This window comes from Trichoplax adhaerens, genomic scaffold (assembly GCF_000150275.1).
Source record: "Trichoplax adhaerens TRIADscaffold_7 genomic scaffold, whole genome shotgun sequence".
Classification (NCBI taxonomy): domain Eukaryota; kingdom Metazoa; phylum Placozoa; class Uniplacotomia; order Trichoplacea; family Trichoplacidae; genus Trichoplax; species Trichoplax adhaerens.
Genome location: NW_002060949.1, coordinates 1,015,077 through 1,033,294, shown reverse-complemented (window position 1 = coordinate 1,033,294; position 18,218 = coordinate 1,015,077). Strand labels below are relative to the sequence as shown.

At 30.3% G+C, this 18,218-nt stretch overlaps 2 protein-coding genes across 2 annotated transcripts; both read right to left on the bottom strand.

Moving 5' to 3' along the window:
• Positions 1-2,107: 2,107 nt before the first annotated feature.
• On the bottom strand, positions 2,108-2,818 carry TRIADDRAFT_57877 (uncharacterized protein; the record flags this gene model as incomplete). Its single annotated transcript, XM_002113905.1, has 1 exon — positions 2,108-2,818. One exon carries the CDS (start codon positions 2,816-2,818, stop codon positions 2,108-2,110), a length of 711 nt encoding a protein of 236 aa, XP_002113941.1.
• Positions 2,819-5,933: 3,115 nt separating this feature from the next.
• On the bottom strand, positions 5,934-6,503 carry TRIADDRAFT_57876 (uncharacterized protein; the record flags this gene model as incomplete). Its single annotated transcript, XM_002113904.1, has 2 exons — positions 5,934-5,971; positions 6,029-6,503. 2 exons carry the CDS (start codon positions 6,501-6,503, stop codon positions 5,934-5,936), a joined length of 513 nt encoding a protein of 170 aa, XP_002113940.1.
• Positions 6,504-18,218: the final 11,715 nt, after the last annotated feature.

The following is an 18,218-nucleotide window of genomic DNA, read 5'->3' as shown; positions in this document are numbered from 1 at the left end:
TGCTAAACTTACATAGGCATGATATCAAATAAAAGTGAATGAGTACATGCTAAAGAAGGAATACATTCTGTTGCGGCCATCATAATGGCGAGCCATGTCAATACTCAAGTGTTTTGATCAAATAAAGACCACTGAATAAAATTGATACAATAGCGATAGTATGAGATAAATGTAATAACTCTTTAAATATCACTATAAGTAGACAAGAATAAAACAAAAAAGCTTTACGGTAGCAGTTCTAAATACGAGTGTAGTATAGCGAATAAAGTTAGTAAATGGTTATGATTAGTAATCACCTAAAGGTAAAACCAGCATTACCCTGTATGATATAAATGTACGCCTGGCGAGAAAGAAATAATTCAAACTTATCATCTTATTGTTTACAATCTTCCTCTATGAAAGGAATAACAGCAATCATTGCTATAATAGATTATTAATACCGGTTATAATATTGCAATTAGATTATAATTATTATCAGTGGAATCAAATAGAAATGAAGGCAGAAAGTTAAATCAATTTCAAGAATAGTTTTCACTTGTAGAAAATGGCGAATAACAATGCTTTCATTCATGCAAGATCTATGGATGAGCAAATATTAGGACATGATAACATGATAAGATGGCGAATCTTCAAATTTATAATTTCTTAACATGTAGCATGGCAGAATTGATTCAAATGTTATTTAAATAAGGTAATAGCTTTTAAATTGCATTGTATTGATGAAAAATTGCCAAATAGCAATTCTATCATTTTCACGTCAAAGATATTAATCATTATCGATCATGCTGAAACTTAAGAATACCTTTTAATATTAATTATTAAGAATAATTAGAATACATAGAACTGAAATGAATCCAAAATTCAGAAACAGTTATGCAACTTATAATCTAGAATGTTGCTAACTAGGTGTTAAGCAGTATGCAGGCGGAAAAATAATTGAAACAAATTCAACAACTTTCATGGCATGCCAGCATTCAGCTTGATAATAATAGAATGAATTAATTAATTACCGTAATTAATTAATTAATTAACACCGTTAATTGAAGATTGATTAACTAACTTATTTATCAACATCTTCCAATCTATTCCATGACAGAAGGAAACAAACATGATTTCTTTTTAAAAGATAACATGAATTGTAGATACTTGGCAATCATGAGAAAACATACTGAAGATATTGAAAGACTTTTTAACCTTAATTAGAAACAAATAAAAGAAATTATTTTTAAAAAATAATGAATATAACGTTAAACATGAATTGGCATGATTAACCGGGTTACAATATTTGCTCTTGACGTCATAGCTTGAAATTGATGGATGATGAAAAAACAACAATATCATATCATACCAAGATACCGACGGTTAAAATTAGTACGGAATACAACATTTATTATAGCTTCTCTCCATATCTTCTAGTGAAGTAAAATAATGCCTTGATTATGTACCGGTTACATATCACTATTGCAGTTGTTATTAGTGTTCTTTTCTTATGTTATAATTGAAGGTTTAAAATATAACCAGGAAAACAAATTTACTTTTGTCAGCAGAATTTGTTGCGTGTTGATTTATCATAGCATAATGTTTTGCAAATTATTATTAACTCGTAGAGTTATCTTGGAAAATATGGAGTCATTTAGAGATTTCCTTCAAATAGCAATCCTATTAACCATTTATATACTAACGTGATTAAATATGGGTAATCGGATATCTTGATGGCGATTAAGATCTACCGATGGAGAATAAAATTTTCACTGCAGAGACGGCAATAACTATTCTCCTTTATCTCTCTTTTGTCTTTCTTTCCTCTTTTTTTCTCTCTCGCCCTCTCTCTTATTATTCTTCTTTATCGCAGCTATATTATATTCCACTGCATAACTAAATTTGATATCGTTGTATAAATGTTTAGGCTGTACTCACCATTTCGATTTCTCGTCTTACTCTTTCGTAGAATTAGCTATTTTTTTTAATTCTACTATGGACATAATTGCAAGAACGGATATTTGTATTAAACTTAGGTCAGAAGGAAAAATCAAAGAAAAATTACATTAGAAATTTAATGGTGTATCCTAATTTCCAGGTTCATTATATTAGTGATTGAAGATATAGGCTAGAAACATTGACACTGTTCTACTCTCATATTCGGTAAAATAACGGAGTGTAAATAGCCGTTACTATCTTGATAAATGATGGTTAACGAGGACATTTTGCCGGGTGAACAGCAAGGAATGAGCGAATTATCTTCTTCTGACAGCTTTTGTAAAATTTTCAACCGATAGCCAAAACTATCCATACCAAAACATGTGCCACGACAATAATTAGCAGTATAGCCTTGAGGTGATATAATCCAATCTGACCAACCAATTTCTTTAAAGTTAATATAGAATTCTTCGACGCAGCAATGAGTTGATTGTTTACGACATGCATTTACTGGACTGCTTTTAAAGTTATTGCTTTTAAAGCTACTGCTTTTAAAGAAATTCTCTATTCCCGATTTTGGATTTGATTTTGGCTTAGCTGTGTTAATAGATAAAAAGGGTTTTAATGCACCAGTAGTGCCAATAAAGGGGATTTCCTTGTCTTTGCATGTTTTGCAGGAAATCTTGATACTATTTAACAGACCTTCATTACCATTTAACCAATTTTTAACTACTGACGTTACATCGATGTTAATCCATCCATCGTTATATCTTGAGATATTGGAATAGCGGGATGTGATAAAAGTTTTACCATTCGCATCATTACGGTAGACCTTTAATAATTCGCTCTCGCTGGTTACTGGATAGAACCATAATTCCGCTGAATAGATAAACTTTTCCATGAGATGATGAGAGAATATAAAATCGAAACAGGCATGTTTCTTGCAGTGTTTTGTTACTAAAGGATATCAATAGATAAATAGAAAGCAAGAAAAATTTAGTCTAAAGGTAAAAATAGCAGCTTTTAAGCCAATGTTGTTCAGATTTAATTAGCATTTTACAATAACGAATGTTCCAGTTAAATTTATTATAGCGCAAAATATCATTTTTAAACATATTTTCATTGCATAATTGAAATAATTATATGTAGTCAAAATAAGTCATCGTTTGTCGTAGTTTATGACGTCAAAAATTTTTTAGAATGATTCTAAATAGCAATTTAGTATTTAAAAGGATGAGGGATAATGAAGTGAAGTATCAACTATGAATTAAATTGTCTGTCAATTAAGTTAAGGCGCCACTGGCCTCATTATACTTTATCAAACTATTGACTAATGAATTTTATCTACTCCGATTCAAAAAAATAAAAATAAAGATAGCATAAAGAAGAATTTCACTTAATCTGTTTAGCTTAGAACTTGCTATGGCTATCTGTGTAATAAAGAAATAAGTACTGAAGTATGCTCTACTAGTATCCTATTTGCGAACTGTATTCAACAACTTATTTTTTAAGGTGAAACTCTTTTGATTCCGCTCTGTATGCTCTTACAATAAAGAGAAATGTGGGTAATATGCTAGTATGAAAATGAAGAATAGAATAAGGAAGTTCCATGACAGTAAGTAGATCAGATGCAATAGTCGTGCGCCACCTTAACCTTTTAGTACCGCTAATTTGATGGTGCCACTCGAATAATGTTTTGATTAATAACAGCGTAATCAAGATTTAACTATAGAACATTAGAACAACATGTGGTGTGGTATGGAATGTTAATTATTCAACTTAGAACCTTAAACTACCAATATCACATCGAGTTTAACTTAATTAAAGCATTTAATTCATTTTTTTATGCCATTTGGATCCAAATTTGCATCATTTAATTTCATCATATTTGTTGTTGTTGTTGTTTTTGTTTAATGACTATTATGATGACAAAAGCAAAAAAAAGAGATAGACTGTCACTGTTCGCCATCTCCAGCGGAGAGGGCGAGTAATAGAGGCTCGCTTACATTGATTCTATTATAATAACGTCGTTAATTTGATAAATTAAAGAAGTATTCATCTAAAAAACATGCCAACGGTGTCAATTACAAAAAATTCAATACACTAAATTGATAACAAATATTAACATAAAGTTTTACTTGTTGCCTCAACCAATACAAAATATTATACGTGGGAAAAAGATCATAGGTGTTATTTGATTAAAATTTACTGTATAGTCAGATTATAAAACGTCTATTAGCATAAAAGAACGGATTAATGATTGGAAGGATTCTTAAAAGTCATTATCGGTGGGAAAAAATCAGGAATTCCATAGCACGAGGGTGAAAATGTCTAATTGATTAACTTATTTGTCCTGACTGTCAATTAAAAGAATTGTTTCATTCTCCGTATACGTTAAAAGATGTCATAAAAAATTCAGTCGGCATTTACAGTAAACTATTTCAACTTGATAAATAAACCACTTAATCGGATTATCTTTAGACATGTGAGCTGGTACCCTATACAATCATGATATTAGTATCATGGAATAAAGTTATCTCAAGATTAAAATATTATTCATGATATTAGTATCATGGAATAAAGTTATCTCAAGATTAAAATATTATTCTTGCCTAGAAGTACAAACTAACTCGTGCAACACGATTCAAATAACTTCACATTGAAACACAACTATCGTAGCTGTAACTCGAAATGTGATCGAGATATCAGTAGGAGAAGGTGAAACAAAGAAGTCAATGAACATCAACGCTATCAGTGATGCTAAGAAATCATTTTAATTTTAATAACTTACGACCTGACTCTAATACTATTAATTGATGGTGATCAATAAGAACTATGAAGTGAGGAAAGGACAACAAAGAAGGATAAAGTAAGGAATCCGTATATGAATATGATGTCCGTGCTACGACGATGAAAATATCAATTCAGCTAGTGGAAACAGTACTAATCGCTAACTTTAAATGGCGAAATTGTATAGATTGAATGAAAAGGGTTAAGTTGGACTAATAACAATTATACTTGCTAGTTAGGTATTGCATAAAAAAATAGGATGTGGTATTGACATGTTGAAAATTAAAAAAACAGTAACAACCACTGGCGCCATCTCCTCTGAGTTGTAATCTCCATATTGTGGCTAACGTTGCGAAAACAAAAAAACTTGCATGCGTAATTTTTTTACTTTCCGCTATCTAAAAGTACTGTAAAAAATCAATGAAATTGTTCCTTTTCCTGTATATGAATGCCACAATGGAAGGTAAATAGAAAATTGATCGAAACTCATTCCAAACTGTTAACTCTACTAGTGCATGACTATTAATTTAACATATGAAATCGATTTCATTATTTTAAGACGTATTTTGTTAGTAAAAGTTAAGATCTACATAGTTTTAATCTTATATTACAGTAATAACCTTTGTTTTAATATCCTCCCTTTTTTGAAACTACTTAACTATAACGTAATTATCGTCATATAAATATTTCGATTGTAGCCTATCACAAGACAAAAACAGACAACAGCGGTGTATTGTTTTACTAATTTAAAATGTTATGAATCAATAATAGATTATTCATAAGGTTAAAATGATTGGGCACGGCATTGAACTATCTATTTCAATATTAATCTTATTAGTTGTCACTTTGAATCGGTAATCGTTTCAACGCAAGAGATTAATCGGTAATTAGATACGGAAAAAAATAATCAGAAAGTAAAAAAGGAAGCTTTATGAAATTGATTTAATATTTGATGGTTATCCATATCTCTATCGAAGTTGAAATACAATAATAGATGCTATAAAATGTCTACAGTATTCCATTTTTTAATTTAATTATTCCATATATTGCCCATGTACGTTGGTATGCAAAGTGTTTAGGTTGAAATTAGCATTATAACCTATATGTGTACGTATGTGTATGGTATTAAATGTCAAGGGCAACATTTATAACTTTATCTACTGTACGTACTGTATGACATATACATACTCGCATCTATAGACGTAAGTGATGTTGTGCTAATTTTCTCAATTTGCAGCATTTAGAGATAAAACAGCGAGAGAAGCTATAAGTAATGAAAGTAACGCGTATAAAAATGCTCGTAAATCATTTTTTGGCTTACCGTGTTCACCAAAAACGAATAATTGAGTTGTTTTGCCGTAGAATTCAGTTTCATCCATATTTTCAGGATCGTGACGAGACTCTTCAACTTGATAGTTTAAATTAAAAATTTGTTTCGGTACTACCCGATCACGTAAGTCGTCACCAACTTTGGGAGGTTCCGTTAAGCGTATTTTACGTAGAATCTTAGCTTTAATTCTATCGATACGAAATTGCGTTACATTGATTTTGCTAAGATCTGAAAGGAGGCTGTCATCGTCCTTTGCATCAGTTTTATCTTTTTGATCTGTGGTAGTTTCACTGTTATCAGTATCCAATGTACGAAATAATGGCATATTTGCAAGTTTACCACCAAGAGCGTTCTTGTCGCCAGCTTTAGGTATATTATTTCTGACCGAAGCCGACAAGGCAACATGGTTACAGGTGGTAGCCCAGACTATCGTCATGGCTAAGACAACATAAGCGGTAAAAGGCATTTTTTCTACCATCATCGGCACGAAATCAAAGGGATCAAGAGTCAACCAATATGAATAGACTTATATAAAAGCAGGAGAAAAAACGCTATTTGACGGGATAGTTTATATCTTTTGAAATGCTTAGTAAGGTGTTGTCAACAAGTTTAGGTATAGAAATAAAAAGGAATTTGGATGCAACAAGCGCGCACTAACACACACGCACAAATTTGAAGATTTGAGGAGGAAGTAACCAAAGGAAAAAAAACTTAGATTATGAAGACGATTTTCTAATTCAGTACTTTTTCAAATTGGATAAAAACGATCAAGGGAGAAAAAATGATAGCTGAGATGAAAGTAGAAGGAAAAGTCTTCAAGATGAGCGTGGAAAATGGGCCAAATCGATTTAATGGAATGGGGCTATGTTGAGGAAGTAGTATTAGTTATAAAATGTTTGCCTTGCCTGTACGATGAGAATTATCTTCTAGGTAGTGGCTTGTAATGGAAGTTCTTGATAGTGTAAGACTGACTAAATCAAGCAATGACTTCATCCAATGCTGTGTAAACTTGCAAGTTGAGCTAATTAGCACGATGTCATCTGCTTATATAGACTTTGAGTCACGGCTGGTGATAAGCTTGTGTTTGTGTTAGGTTTATTGTCGATGAAAACAATGGAATTTACTATAGATTCTTGCAGTGTTGTCTATTCTTTTAGCACTATTTTATTCTATTGATAGTTAAATGAGATGATATTATTAAAATAATCAATATTCCAACCTTTATTAACAATGCAATTATTAAATGTTGAGCTAATACAAACTTCAATGATGAAGCATAGACTTTAATATCTATGTTGAAATATTGACTATCTTAACCTCGATCGTTATCAACCGACACTATTAACAGCTAAGTTAAAATTTTGCAGACATCAATAATCGATGTACAGTCAATTAGTGGAAAAATACTTTTCATCAAAGAATTCATTTTTCAGCCAATCTTTATTCACTTTTTTTAATCTATACTCGATAACGTATATTAAATGACAGCCATAGGATCTTCAATTCATTTTCCATTATGGAGAATCAATGCAAAAGCTATATTAAAAATATTTTTTAACTATCTAGTAGTAGTATAGTAATTTAGAATTAATTGAAGAAATTGTTTAAAATGATGTTGATAGGATATGATTAATAGCGCATTGACAGGATTAAAATGCTACTATATTGGTATCATATTATTGGAAAAGAGTTAAAAAATAACTTGTTATTACGGTACTCCAGCCAGGGCTAGCGACACAACAGTTAACAATTTAGTGAAAATAGAACAATCGACGATAACTAAAATGATGAATTGATTATATTATTTATTATTATTGCTGTCTCATCCGCGCAATAAAATATTAAGCTTTTTATTCGAATGTATCTGTCTACCTACTTAAAACATTAATTAAATCACTATGACTGATACGGTTACGTCAAAGAGTCAGAAGCGACAAAAAATTGTCTCAATCAGATCTAGATCGATGTCATCATCATTGGTCAACTTGTATTATTCAAGCATGTAGACACTGCAGGGGGGAGATACAATATCAATCAAGAGCAATTAACTCCCTTGCTTATCATAAAATCCAGACAGGCTAGAAAATATATCGCAAACTGTATCTGTCAGTTTAAATAATGCCAGTAAGTTCATGACGAGAAAGGAGGGGAGTTAATTTACAGTTAGGTACTATTATGCATCGTTTATACCTTATTCTTTTCAAGGTAGGACAGGAGGTGTGTCAACTTTAACTCCGTCGTATGTGTGCATACACTACAGTACTTTAGACCTGACGGATTTCAGCGCATGTGATTACCTGGGTGTTTAGCGTTTGATTAATCAACTCTTACTACTTAAGTAGATTTTTGTTGTCTCACTTTATCTACATTAAAGACAGCCATCAATACTATTTTATTTATTAAATTGCATGTGATAAGGCTGGAAACAATAAGATAACTACTCTGAGGTCATGAGAATAAGGAGACAGGTGGTACGTGTACGAAAAAGTAATGGGTCGAGATAGTAAGTAATCTGCCAATCTTCTATCATCTGTTTTTACTTCCTCACGTATTAAATTTTATTCCATTGGTGAGGTCGAGTTGTTCATTTCTTATCAAATCAAGACACTAAAAGATGTTGTTTTGGTAGACTAAGTTGGAAGATAACGTTACATCAACTAGAAAATATTGAGAAAATGTGCAGTCACACTTTATGCAGAGCACATTTGATTGGATGAGCTGTATCTTCTGTGTTCTTACCGCCCTACTAATAATATAATCAACTCCATGGCGTACTTAGTTGGGGATTATATGTCAATAAAATATAAGGAAAATATAGTAAAACAAACATGATTATATAGGTCGATTTATTGATAGGAGGGGCTAATTTGAAGATCAATTCTGAATTCGTTATTCTATTATCAACTATATCAGCTTCAGTAGTCTATATATACCAGTAATAATAGGCCACCATGACTGACAACGGATTACGTTGGTGTAACAACAGTTATGTCAAATTAAGTTTGTTTCTTAATCATCTTTGCATTTGTAATTATTAACATTGATGATGATTAATCATCTTATTGCAGATAATTGATGAAAATAATTTTGACAGTTGGGCGCTTATGCTACAGTGCTATCTTCTTTTACCTTAAAGCGTGGGCATATATATTTTTGATCTAGATTATTATTTCCTCCTTCAAACCTATTAGTTTTAGTTTTATCATCATTTTACTGATAAGGTGGCGTCGTCTGCATAATCACAATAGTTTCAGATAATATTAAATTCAATTTAGGATGACCTAATATATTCAATTGAATGCTATCATTTAATTGCAGCCATCGCCTACAATTACTTAACGATAAATTAGCAATAATTTAATATTAGTAATAATTATTAAAATATTGATGACTCTACAGTATATTTGGCGTTAAAAAATTTCAAAAATCCAATATATTACATACTAGGGCATACAATTGGAGTTGATGATGACAGTTACTGTAGCTATCGTTTGATCATCTATACGTTGCATTATTACTACAGTACTTAGGTATGATAACTAACTATTCAATGTTGGCGACTTCATTTTTTATGAAAGTAAAATATATATATATCATACAGTGACACAGCAGAAGACATGATTAATATGGATGGAAAAATACTATCTCGATGGCAATTTACCTCGAAGCTAGTGATATAACCAGTAAGAATGCCATCATTTATATATAATTTACTTATTACTATAGCATCTTAAACGTGATACCGTCTATAGGTATTAGATATCTATGACTCATACTGCATACCTTCTATACCCTATACAGTAGGATTGTTTATTTCGTATTTCATCATTATTTTATCCCAGACAGATATTAACGTCTAGAATTATTAAATATATTTAATTGATTATTGATTATGAGTCTAGTCTAAATTTCATAAAAAATTAATCTTTCGTGCGATTAATTAAGGTTTTTCATTACATGGTTATTTTATAACGAAAGTAAACTCTCAATTTACTGCTTATAGAAATATGATACTAATGGAGAGAGGTTAGGGTTCAATTTACACGTGGATAAAAATTAAAGATCAGAAGATCTTTAAAAAGACCTTTGCATTAAATTATATATAGAAAATATTATGATCTTCTTGGCATGTCTATGCAGTAGTCAGAATAAGGATTAATATTGAAGCAATAAGTGTAAAATTCTTCCATCTAAATAAAGCTTTTCCTATTTCAATCTTCTGAAATAGGTAATATTTAAAATGTTTATACTACATTGTTTAATTGACTGGGAGCTTTAACTGCTTTCATTAAATGAAATTCGATAAGATATATTAGCGCTAGCTATTCATAATGTGTTATGTAATTCTAACTCCATTGCTTTATATTTAGCATAATGGATTTAGATATTTATTTTAGGTGCGTGCTATAATGTGAACAGTAGATAAAGTTGCGAAAATAAGAATTGCTAATGGTACCGTAATCTGAATTGTCATAATAAGTGCAACTTTCATAAATCGTTTGAATTCTTATTTGGTAGAAATGGTCATAAATTCTAACATATAAGAAAAGATAAAAATGCGATGAGTCACATATTCTTGTATAGTAAAGACAAACAAGGCCATTTAATTTTGGGGAATAATCTAATATTTAAAAATTTAAAATATTCAATCAACATACGTAGATATAAAATGAAGTTGTAAAGTTACCATTTACCATTATTTTAATTATTATTTTGGTGTTACGACTTCAGCTTACTCCTTTATTAACCCTCATATCGGTAGATGACGTCTTTTTATAAGGCATCAAAAGTTTTCTAGATATATTTAAAAATATCTAAATTTAAAACGAAATACAAACAATGATTCATCCAACAGTTGTATTACATAATGATTAATTAATTAACTGCATGATTGGCATATTGCATGATATAAATTATACTGCATAGACCAATAAAGTGGACTAAAATACATCAAATGGATAGTAGTTATATGCGTAGCAGGATTTGAACAATTTTTGATTAATTAATGAAATATCATTAACATTAGATAACTTTAGCACTTGGCTGTTCTACTAATTCGATATATCTACCTTATCAACACCAGTCATATTTCATTTTAATTTACTTTTTAAAACTTATGTAGTAACCTTTGTATCTATGATACTACGAAACTACTATCATGATAACCAATTTATTCTATAATGCGGAACTTTTTAAACTTCATTACAATCTGATTAGGTTGGCATTCGGATGTTATTTTTACAGGCTCGAAAAGATATCCTTCAGCTACCATGCTGCAAAAGATAAAGACAATAATCATATTTATTAAAGGGCTCTTTGACGATAAAAATATGAATTGTTGCCATTGAATAAAACTACCTTTACAATAATGTGATAGAATGATCACTTGATCAGTTTATTCACATCAAATATCTTTAAATAGTACCAGGCGCCTGAATTATCCAGGTTAAATTCTTCCTCTTTTAAGCTTCCCATTCTTCTATTTATCAGAGGGTGGGTGTAAATCTTGAGGTGTATCAAAAGTCGACTTTTACTTCCTGTTCCGATCCTTTACTATCCACTTTGAATATAATAGAATGGAAGTAGCTTTTTAAAACAAAAGTTGATTCCTTTATTGAGCTATTACTTATAATAATAATACCTACTTCTTAACAGACTGAACATTAATGAGTAATATAAAACAACCTGAATAATATTTCAGAACGCTCATAATAACAATTATTTGAAAGTTTAATGTCGTATTTTTTTTTATTGATAATTAGAAGTATATCCAAGGCTATTTCCCTGAACAATTCCTTGGTAGATCTTAGAGCGTAAAGTTTAAGCTAGTATTTTAATTACTGAATTTGGAATAAATTGCATAATAGAAACAAAATTAAACGGATTATTCTGATACCGGCAATTTCAAAAATCAATGTGATGATTAATACGTCAATAAGATTGTTGTATACAGTTGCAAGAATACATGTTATTGACATAGATTTGAATATTGTTCCTTAATCTGTTTGCCAAACTTATTTTGAGCATACAAACTATCAATAATACAATAATTATACTAATCAAAATATTAAACTTTGAAACTATGCCTGCCATTTTCTGAAACTGTTAGGCTAGAAATTAAAAATGATGATATTTTGATTTCTTGTTATTTCTTTAGCACCTTCAATAGATTTATTTTCTTGAGATACATTCGAAAACCACCTAATATTATTTTTATTTGTATTACCAGTTAGTATTAGTTGTAAATATGTTGGCTATTCTAAAATATGGATAGCGAGACATAGGCAATTCACGTATTCATAATTTGATAGCGCAACTACGATAATATAGCTATCCATGATATGATCCATAACATGGACTTCTAGGTCCCTTAGATACAACACGAAATACAGTGAATCACGTAAAAACTAGGTTTTCTGTCATGACAGATTTCAAATGATGATACATTAGATTTAGCAGTGGATTTGTGTGATCGCTAGTATTTTAATTTGAGGCGTTTTACGATCGAATTAAATTAAATCAATTTATTCATACTAAAAATGTTAATTATGAACTTAATCAGCTTTAATTGACATTTAACAAAGATAATTTCCCTTCTTTTGACTTTAACATCAAAATAGCAAAGAAAAACTTGAAAAAATTCCATTAATTCGCAAGTCATATGCCTATATCATTTAATTGTTGCTATCAGAGTGCAATTACATAACAAATTGTTAGCATGAATCATCGATTGCATGATTGATTTATTCGATAACAATCAAATGTTTTGCATAAAAGGATACCTTAGTATTGAACTAGATCATCATTTTTTAAACATTACCATATATTTATCATTTCAAAACATCAGAGTAAATAATAATAAATTTCGTTGTGTATTAGCTCTGCTTTTCTGATTGGCAATTCTATTAAATCGGATACATCTATTCTACTTATTATTTGTTAATTGTAATTTATCTATGGCATAGAGTAGTCGGCTGTTGTTCTCTGCCACTTTGTTTTGATAGTAGCAATAAAAGATTGTACACAATTACGTTACAGGAAATCATAATTGATTAATTGCCCTATGATAAATTCTAGAAGGATAGGGGTGTAATTTAACGATGATTAAATCAATTGGACAGTAAACCTGAACATACTATGGAGACGAATTGTTAAGCTCTGATTTTGTGTTGTTATGACCTCAATGAGTTTACATTTCCATTTATTGTACGTACTTATCGTGAGAAATGAACCTTTCTTGCATCTAAATAGCCATTAATCTATCGCGTGCTTTTATTATATGTATATTATGGACTAGTGCGGTAGCTTTAAGGAGTTGATAGGTGAAAATGCCATTTATTCTTGTATCACAGCGGCATATACGAATATTAAAAGTACATATCATACTGAAATACCGTGTTATCACAAAGTAAGCGCTTATAATAGGCTGTTTCTATAGACAATCTTATTTGGCACATGGATCGTTAGGAAATTCTTTTTCTTAGTGATATTTAGGTTTGATTACTCTTTCGTATATTTTTAATCCTAAATTGATATAATAATTGAATACACTCCTATCAGCATAGGATCGATATCACAGAAATACTGTTACCTAGCGGTAGAAGTGTCTTTGAGATTAGTTAAGTAAATATATAGCAGATGGCATCATCCTTCTAGCTATAGTAGTAATAATATAATTTTTCATTATGTTGCAACTAAGTAATCAATAAAAATAAGAATGATATCATAAGTTAAGAATTGTCTTTCTTATTAATGTGGGATTATTAGTATTAGGCTGAGGTTGATAGACACTTACCTCTCATTCCATCGCTATTGTTCAACTGTTGATTTACTACCCACCCACTTAATCTTTAAGATCAATTTTTATGCAATCAGTCAATCGATCATGGATTAACATGATAAAACATTAACGATGACTAATTCTGTCAACATTATCGATTAATATAACATTAATGTTTCAGTTTTCTTCTTTATTATGCAACTTTAAAAATATTGCATCGTGCGTACTAACAGAAATTGAGATAATATCATTTCTTTTCAGTACGGTATTTATACAGAGTTATTGGAAGTAAATAAGATGATATCGATACACGAGGATAAAACTGTCCTAGTGGTAACATTCATTTGTCCCATGGTTAATCCCGTGGCATGATCATGCAGGATAAATTAATAATTCAGAAATATTAATCAGTTACTACGCAGTAGTAGTTTACAATGGATGAATCATCAAATTAATAATTCACCAATGATTATAGCTGCCCTGATAATGTCAAATTTAACAAAGACTAGTAAACTCATTAAGATATTCATATACTTGTATATAAAATAATTCAATCAGATATCCATTATATTTCGCAATTGGCAGAGTTACTTTCCTCTTATTTTTATCAAAATTTAGGCAATTGATTGATTAAATGACCTGCATGGTTTTAAAAATTCGAACAAAAGATTATATATGCACTTACGTGCTACGAATTTATTTGTATCATTTTCATTCATCAATCACCAGGATGGAAAATAAATCGATATATTTGGTTGCCTTATATGCGCTACTAGCATTAGTATAAACTTATAGTAGACCTTGTTTGAATCGTTTTACACTACCATATGATTGTTTGAATTTTGCCGACACCATCGCACAGATCAAATGATTACTGGCAACCATGATGCTGTGAGAACGTGTCTGGCAATGTTCAGGGGATGATCAAAGTAGGGTAAGATAGTCAAGCTAAGGCCAATAGTAATGACTAACGTTTGTCGATATCGATCAAAAGTTTATCGTACTGAAAGCAATTCATTTGATCGTTATTGCCATTCAATAGTTCAAAGTACAGAATAAATCGATGTTCATATAAAGCAATATAGCAATAAAGTCTAAAGTTAAGAGCAGTATTTGTTGCTCTTACACAACAAATATTGGATAATTGGATAATTTTGATATCAATGATAACAAATTTAATCTTATAACTAGCTTACAATTTAAATAGCTTGTCTTCCCTGTGATGTCGATGCTTTCGCTATTTAACGACTATTTCATCTTTACATCTACTCGATCGTATTTTATTATTCATTTTAAAATATAAGAACATATGTCTTGCATTATGCCCTAAATGGAAATTTCTTGCTATTAGCAGGTGAACTGTTTATTAAACGAACGCTTTATTGGGCTTTCTGCTGCAATAGACCCTGCCATATTATATCCCACATCTCTTTTCAAATCATATTTTAAAAGGAATTACATAATATTTTTTTCTCTATAATTTTTTCAATGTGATTGAATACCCTAAAGCTTTCTTTCACTTCGCTTTTAAGTAATCAAATCTATTAAATTTTTTTAAAATGAAATTCTCAGTTAATTTAAATGTATGGACTAGAGAAGTGACCGTAACATTTGATATTATACACTATAAATTTTAAATTCATTACTTTAAGAATTATTGATTCGATTTATGCGTCCTTGGCGAGAATTTGATACAATTGGACTTATGTTGTAAAATCAGCATGGAGTAATATTAAATTCAATATCCATTGGAAAATATATCGATTAAATGCTATAGATAAACAATATTCTAGCAACAGCAGCAATCAACTACCCTCATGCCATCAAAAAATATCATAGACCGCAAAGTACAATAAAATGGTTTACATAATTGCTATGTCGCTCAGATTTTTGAAGCTACCAAGAGATTTTAATTTTAAATAGAGACAGAATTCACGACTTTTATAAGACGAGTCAACTGAGAATTCAAATAATAATACAGCTTAAACACTCAATGTACTGCCATGGAATAAGTTTAAAGATAATTGTGTTATAAAAACTGATTGTGATAAGAAGGAAAGGATTCAGTCTGACTTCAGTCACTGTTCTATCTTAATTAATAGATCACAATGCTACGAGAAAATTCTATCAATATACCTAAATTTATTTCGACATGAAGCTGCCGGTAGAAAATCAAGGATAATACGGTATAAAATAGTATACTGTCTACCTGTTAGATAACGATGATCTAGATAAATTATCATTTTTGTAAGGCATTTTAGGATACGGTATTGCTTTATTAGTAAGAACCTAACATCAGTTGCTTTAATTACAGTGGCCTTGTGAAATGTCGGTAATGGTCGCAATTAGGGTAATTCAAATCACGGATTTTGAGGACAGTATTAGTATTGTCAACATTATATAAATTATTGCAGCTAATACCAAACTTTATTTCTTCATAAATTATGCTAAAAGTTCCATTTAATACTGCAATATTTCTGAAATTAACCAAACCTCAACACGATCATTTAATTTTAGTACTAGTAGTTTTTAAGTTTAACGTTGAATTTGATAATTACTATTGCGAATATAATAAAGCAATTAATTATTTCTGTTAATCTCTGTTATCGAATGGGAAATTCGCGAAAAAATTTAACAAATATTACGGAAGTGAATCAAGATTTCTTTTGGTCAAAGATATTTACAGTTAGGATCACAAAATTGTTGTCAATTTTACACTATGGTAGCAGTAAATGCAAAATAATATTGTTCACTACTTTTAAAATTCATTACTGATGACGACTTAGATGTTACTATTTGCAACCCAAATTTTATTGCTAATGATTATGTCATGATAGAATTATAGAATTTTATCTACTGTAATAATTCCTCAAGGGCGTCTATTTAGAAACTACTATATCTGATCACACATATATTGAGGAACAAGCAACGAGACTAATGTCCGCTAGAAGTGTAATAGTGATAATAATATTTGACCTTTTGATCGGACTCTTTAACACAATTTCAAAGATGTTTATATGTATTGGGTTTGAAAAAGGCTCAGAAGATGCTGATCACTTAAGGTCTTTCAAATTATCCTTAGCACTAAAACTAACAAGGTTTACATTATTATCGTCCTGCCATAAAGCTTTATGCTAGCAGTATGCCAATATTCTATCGAAATACAGTTAGATTATTGAGAGTATGAGGTATAATTTGATTTACTGTATGACAAAAGATTTTCTCTGCATGACCATATATTATATATATTTTATATAATCTTTTCTTTGCTGCTATCAGTGTAATTTTATGGAACACGATTAATTTTTAATTTTTAGAGACTAAGCACTAAGTTTACTCTACAGTAACTTCTTGCGTCGTCTCTAACGAATTTAGCTATAGTTGACATCTCTGAACTCAAGCAACAGAAGGATGCCATCATACGGATGATTGATAGCCTATGGCGTTTCCAACGTGAGCTCTAGAAAACATTGCATAATTATTTAACGATTAATAGTAGCAGCATTGATCATGCCTTCATGACAACTATATTCAGAATGTGCTTGCTATTCCATTACTGCAGACATTGTATACATAAGATCAATAGCACTATTAATTTTTGCAGAACTATTCATCAACATCTTTGCTATTGATTTTATTAGGTAGAACCTACTGTCACGCTCTATGAGATTATAAAAGAAAAATCGTGATTCAGTAATGATATCGACCACATTGGAAGAGGTTAGGTAAGCTCTAATGTTGTTTAATTAATCAATCAACCAATGCTAATGATGTTAGTAGATACAAAATGAATCATTCCTCGCCGGTAGGTATACGAGTATAGAATTGCTTTCACCTGATTTTATTTATTTTATTTGATACTATAACTTACGCTAATATAACATGCAATACAATGGCAAAGTGCTAATTATCTTATATTCGTTTGATGAGAAATGATTGCTGCCAGACTCTAGGACACAGTATTGCCGATTAGTAATTAGGATACGGCTTCTGTGGTAAAAGTTTTGATTACTTGCTACGTGGCTAAGTGTTTGAATATGTTTTTGACTTTTCTTTCATTGATGATAAAAAATGGTAATTAACTTTAAAATTTTACTATTATGTATAGTACATAGAAGTGAAAAGGAATGTATATCCCTTTTGAAAAATGGGTTCTTTAAATTCTATGCTTTAATTAAGAAATTTATTGCGTTTCAGCTACAGTTAGCGAAATACGGAAAATAGTGCATTTCTAATGAAAGTCTTTATTAATCTACTTTTGATTGCACAAATACAGATGCCACACTGTACTGTATATCATTTGGCAAATAAAACTAATTTACTTCATTTTTCTTTACATTCCATGTAATTTTCAGAAAAATTTCGGACACTCGCCTATCACTACAAACAAAATTCATGAAA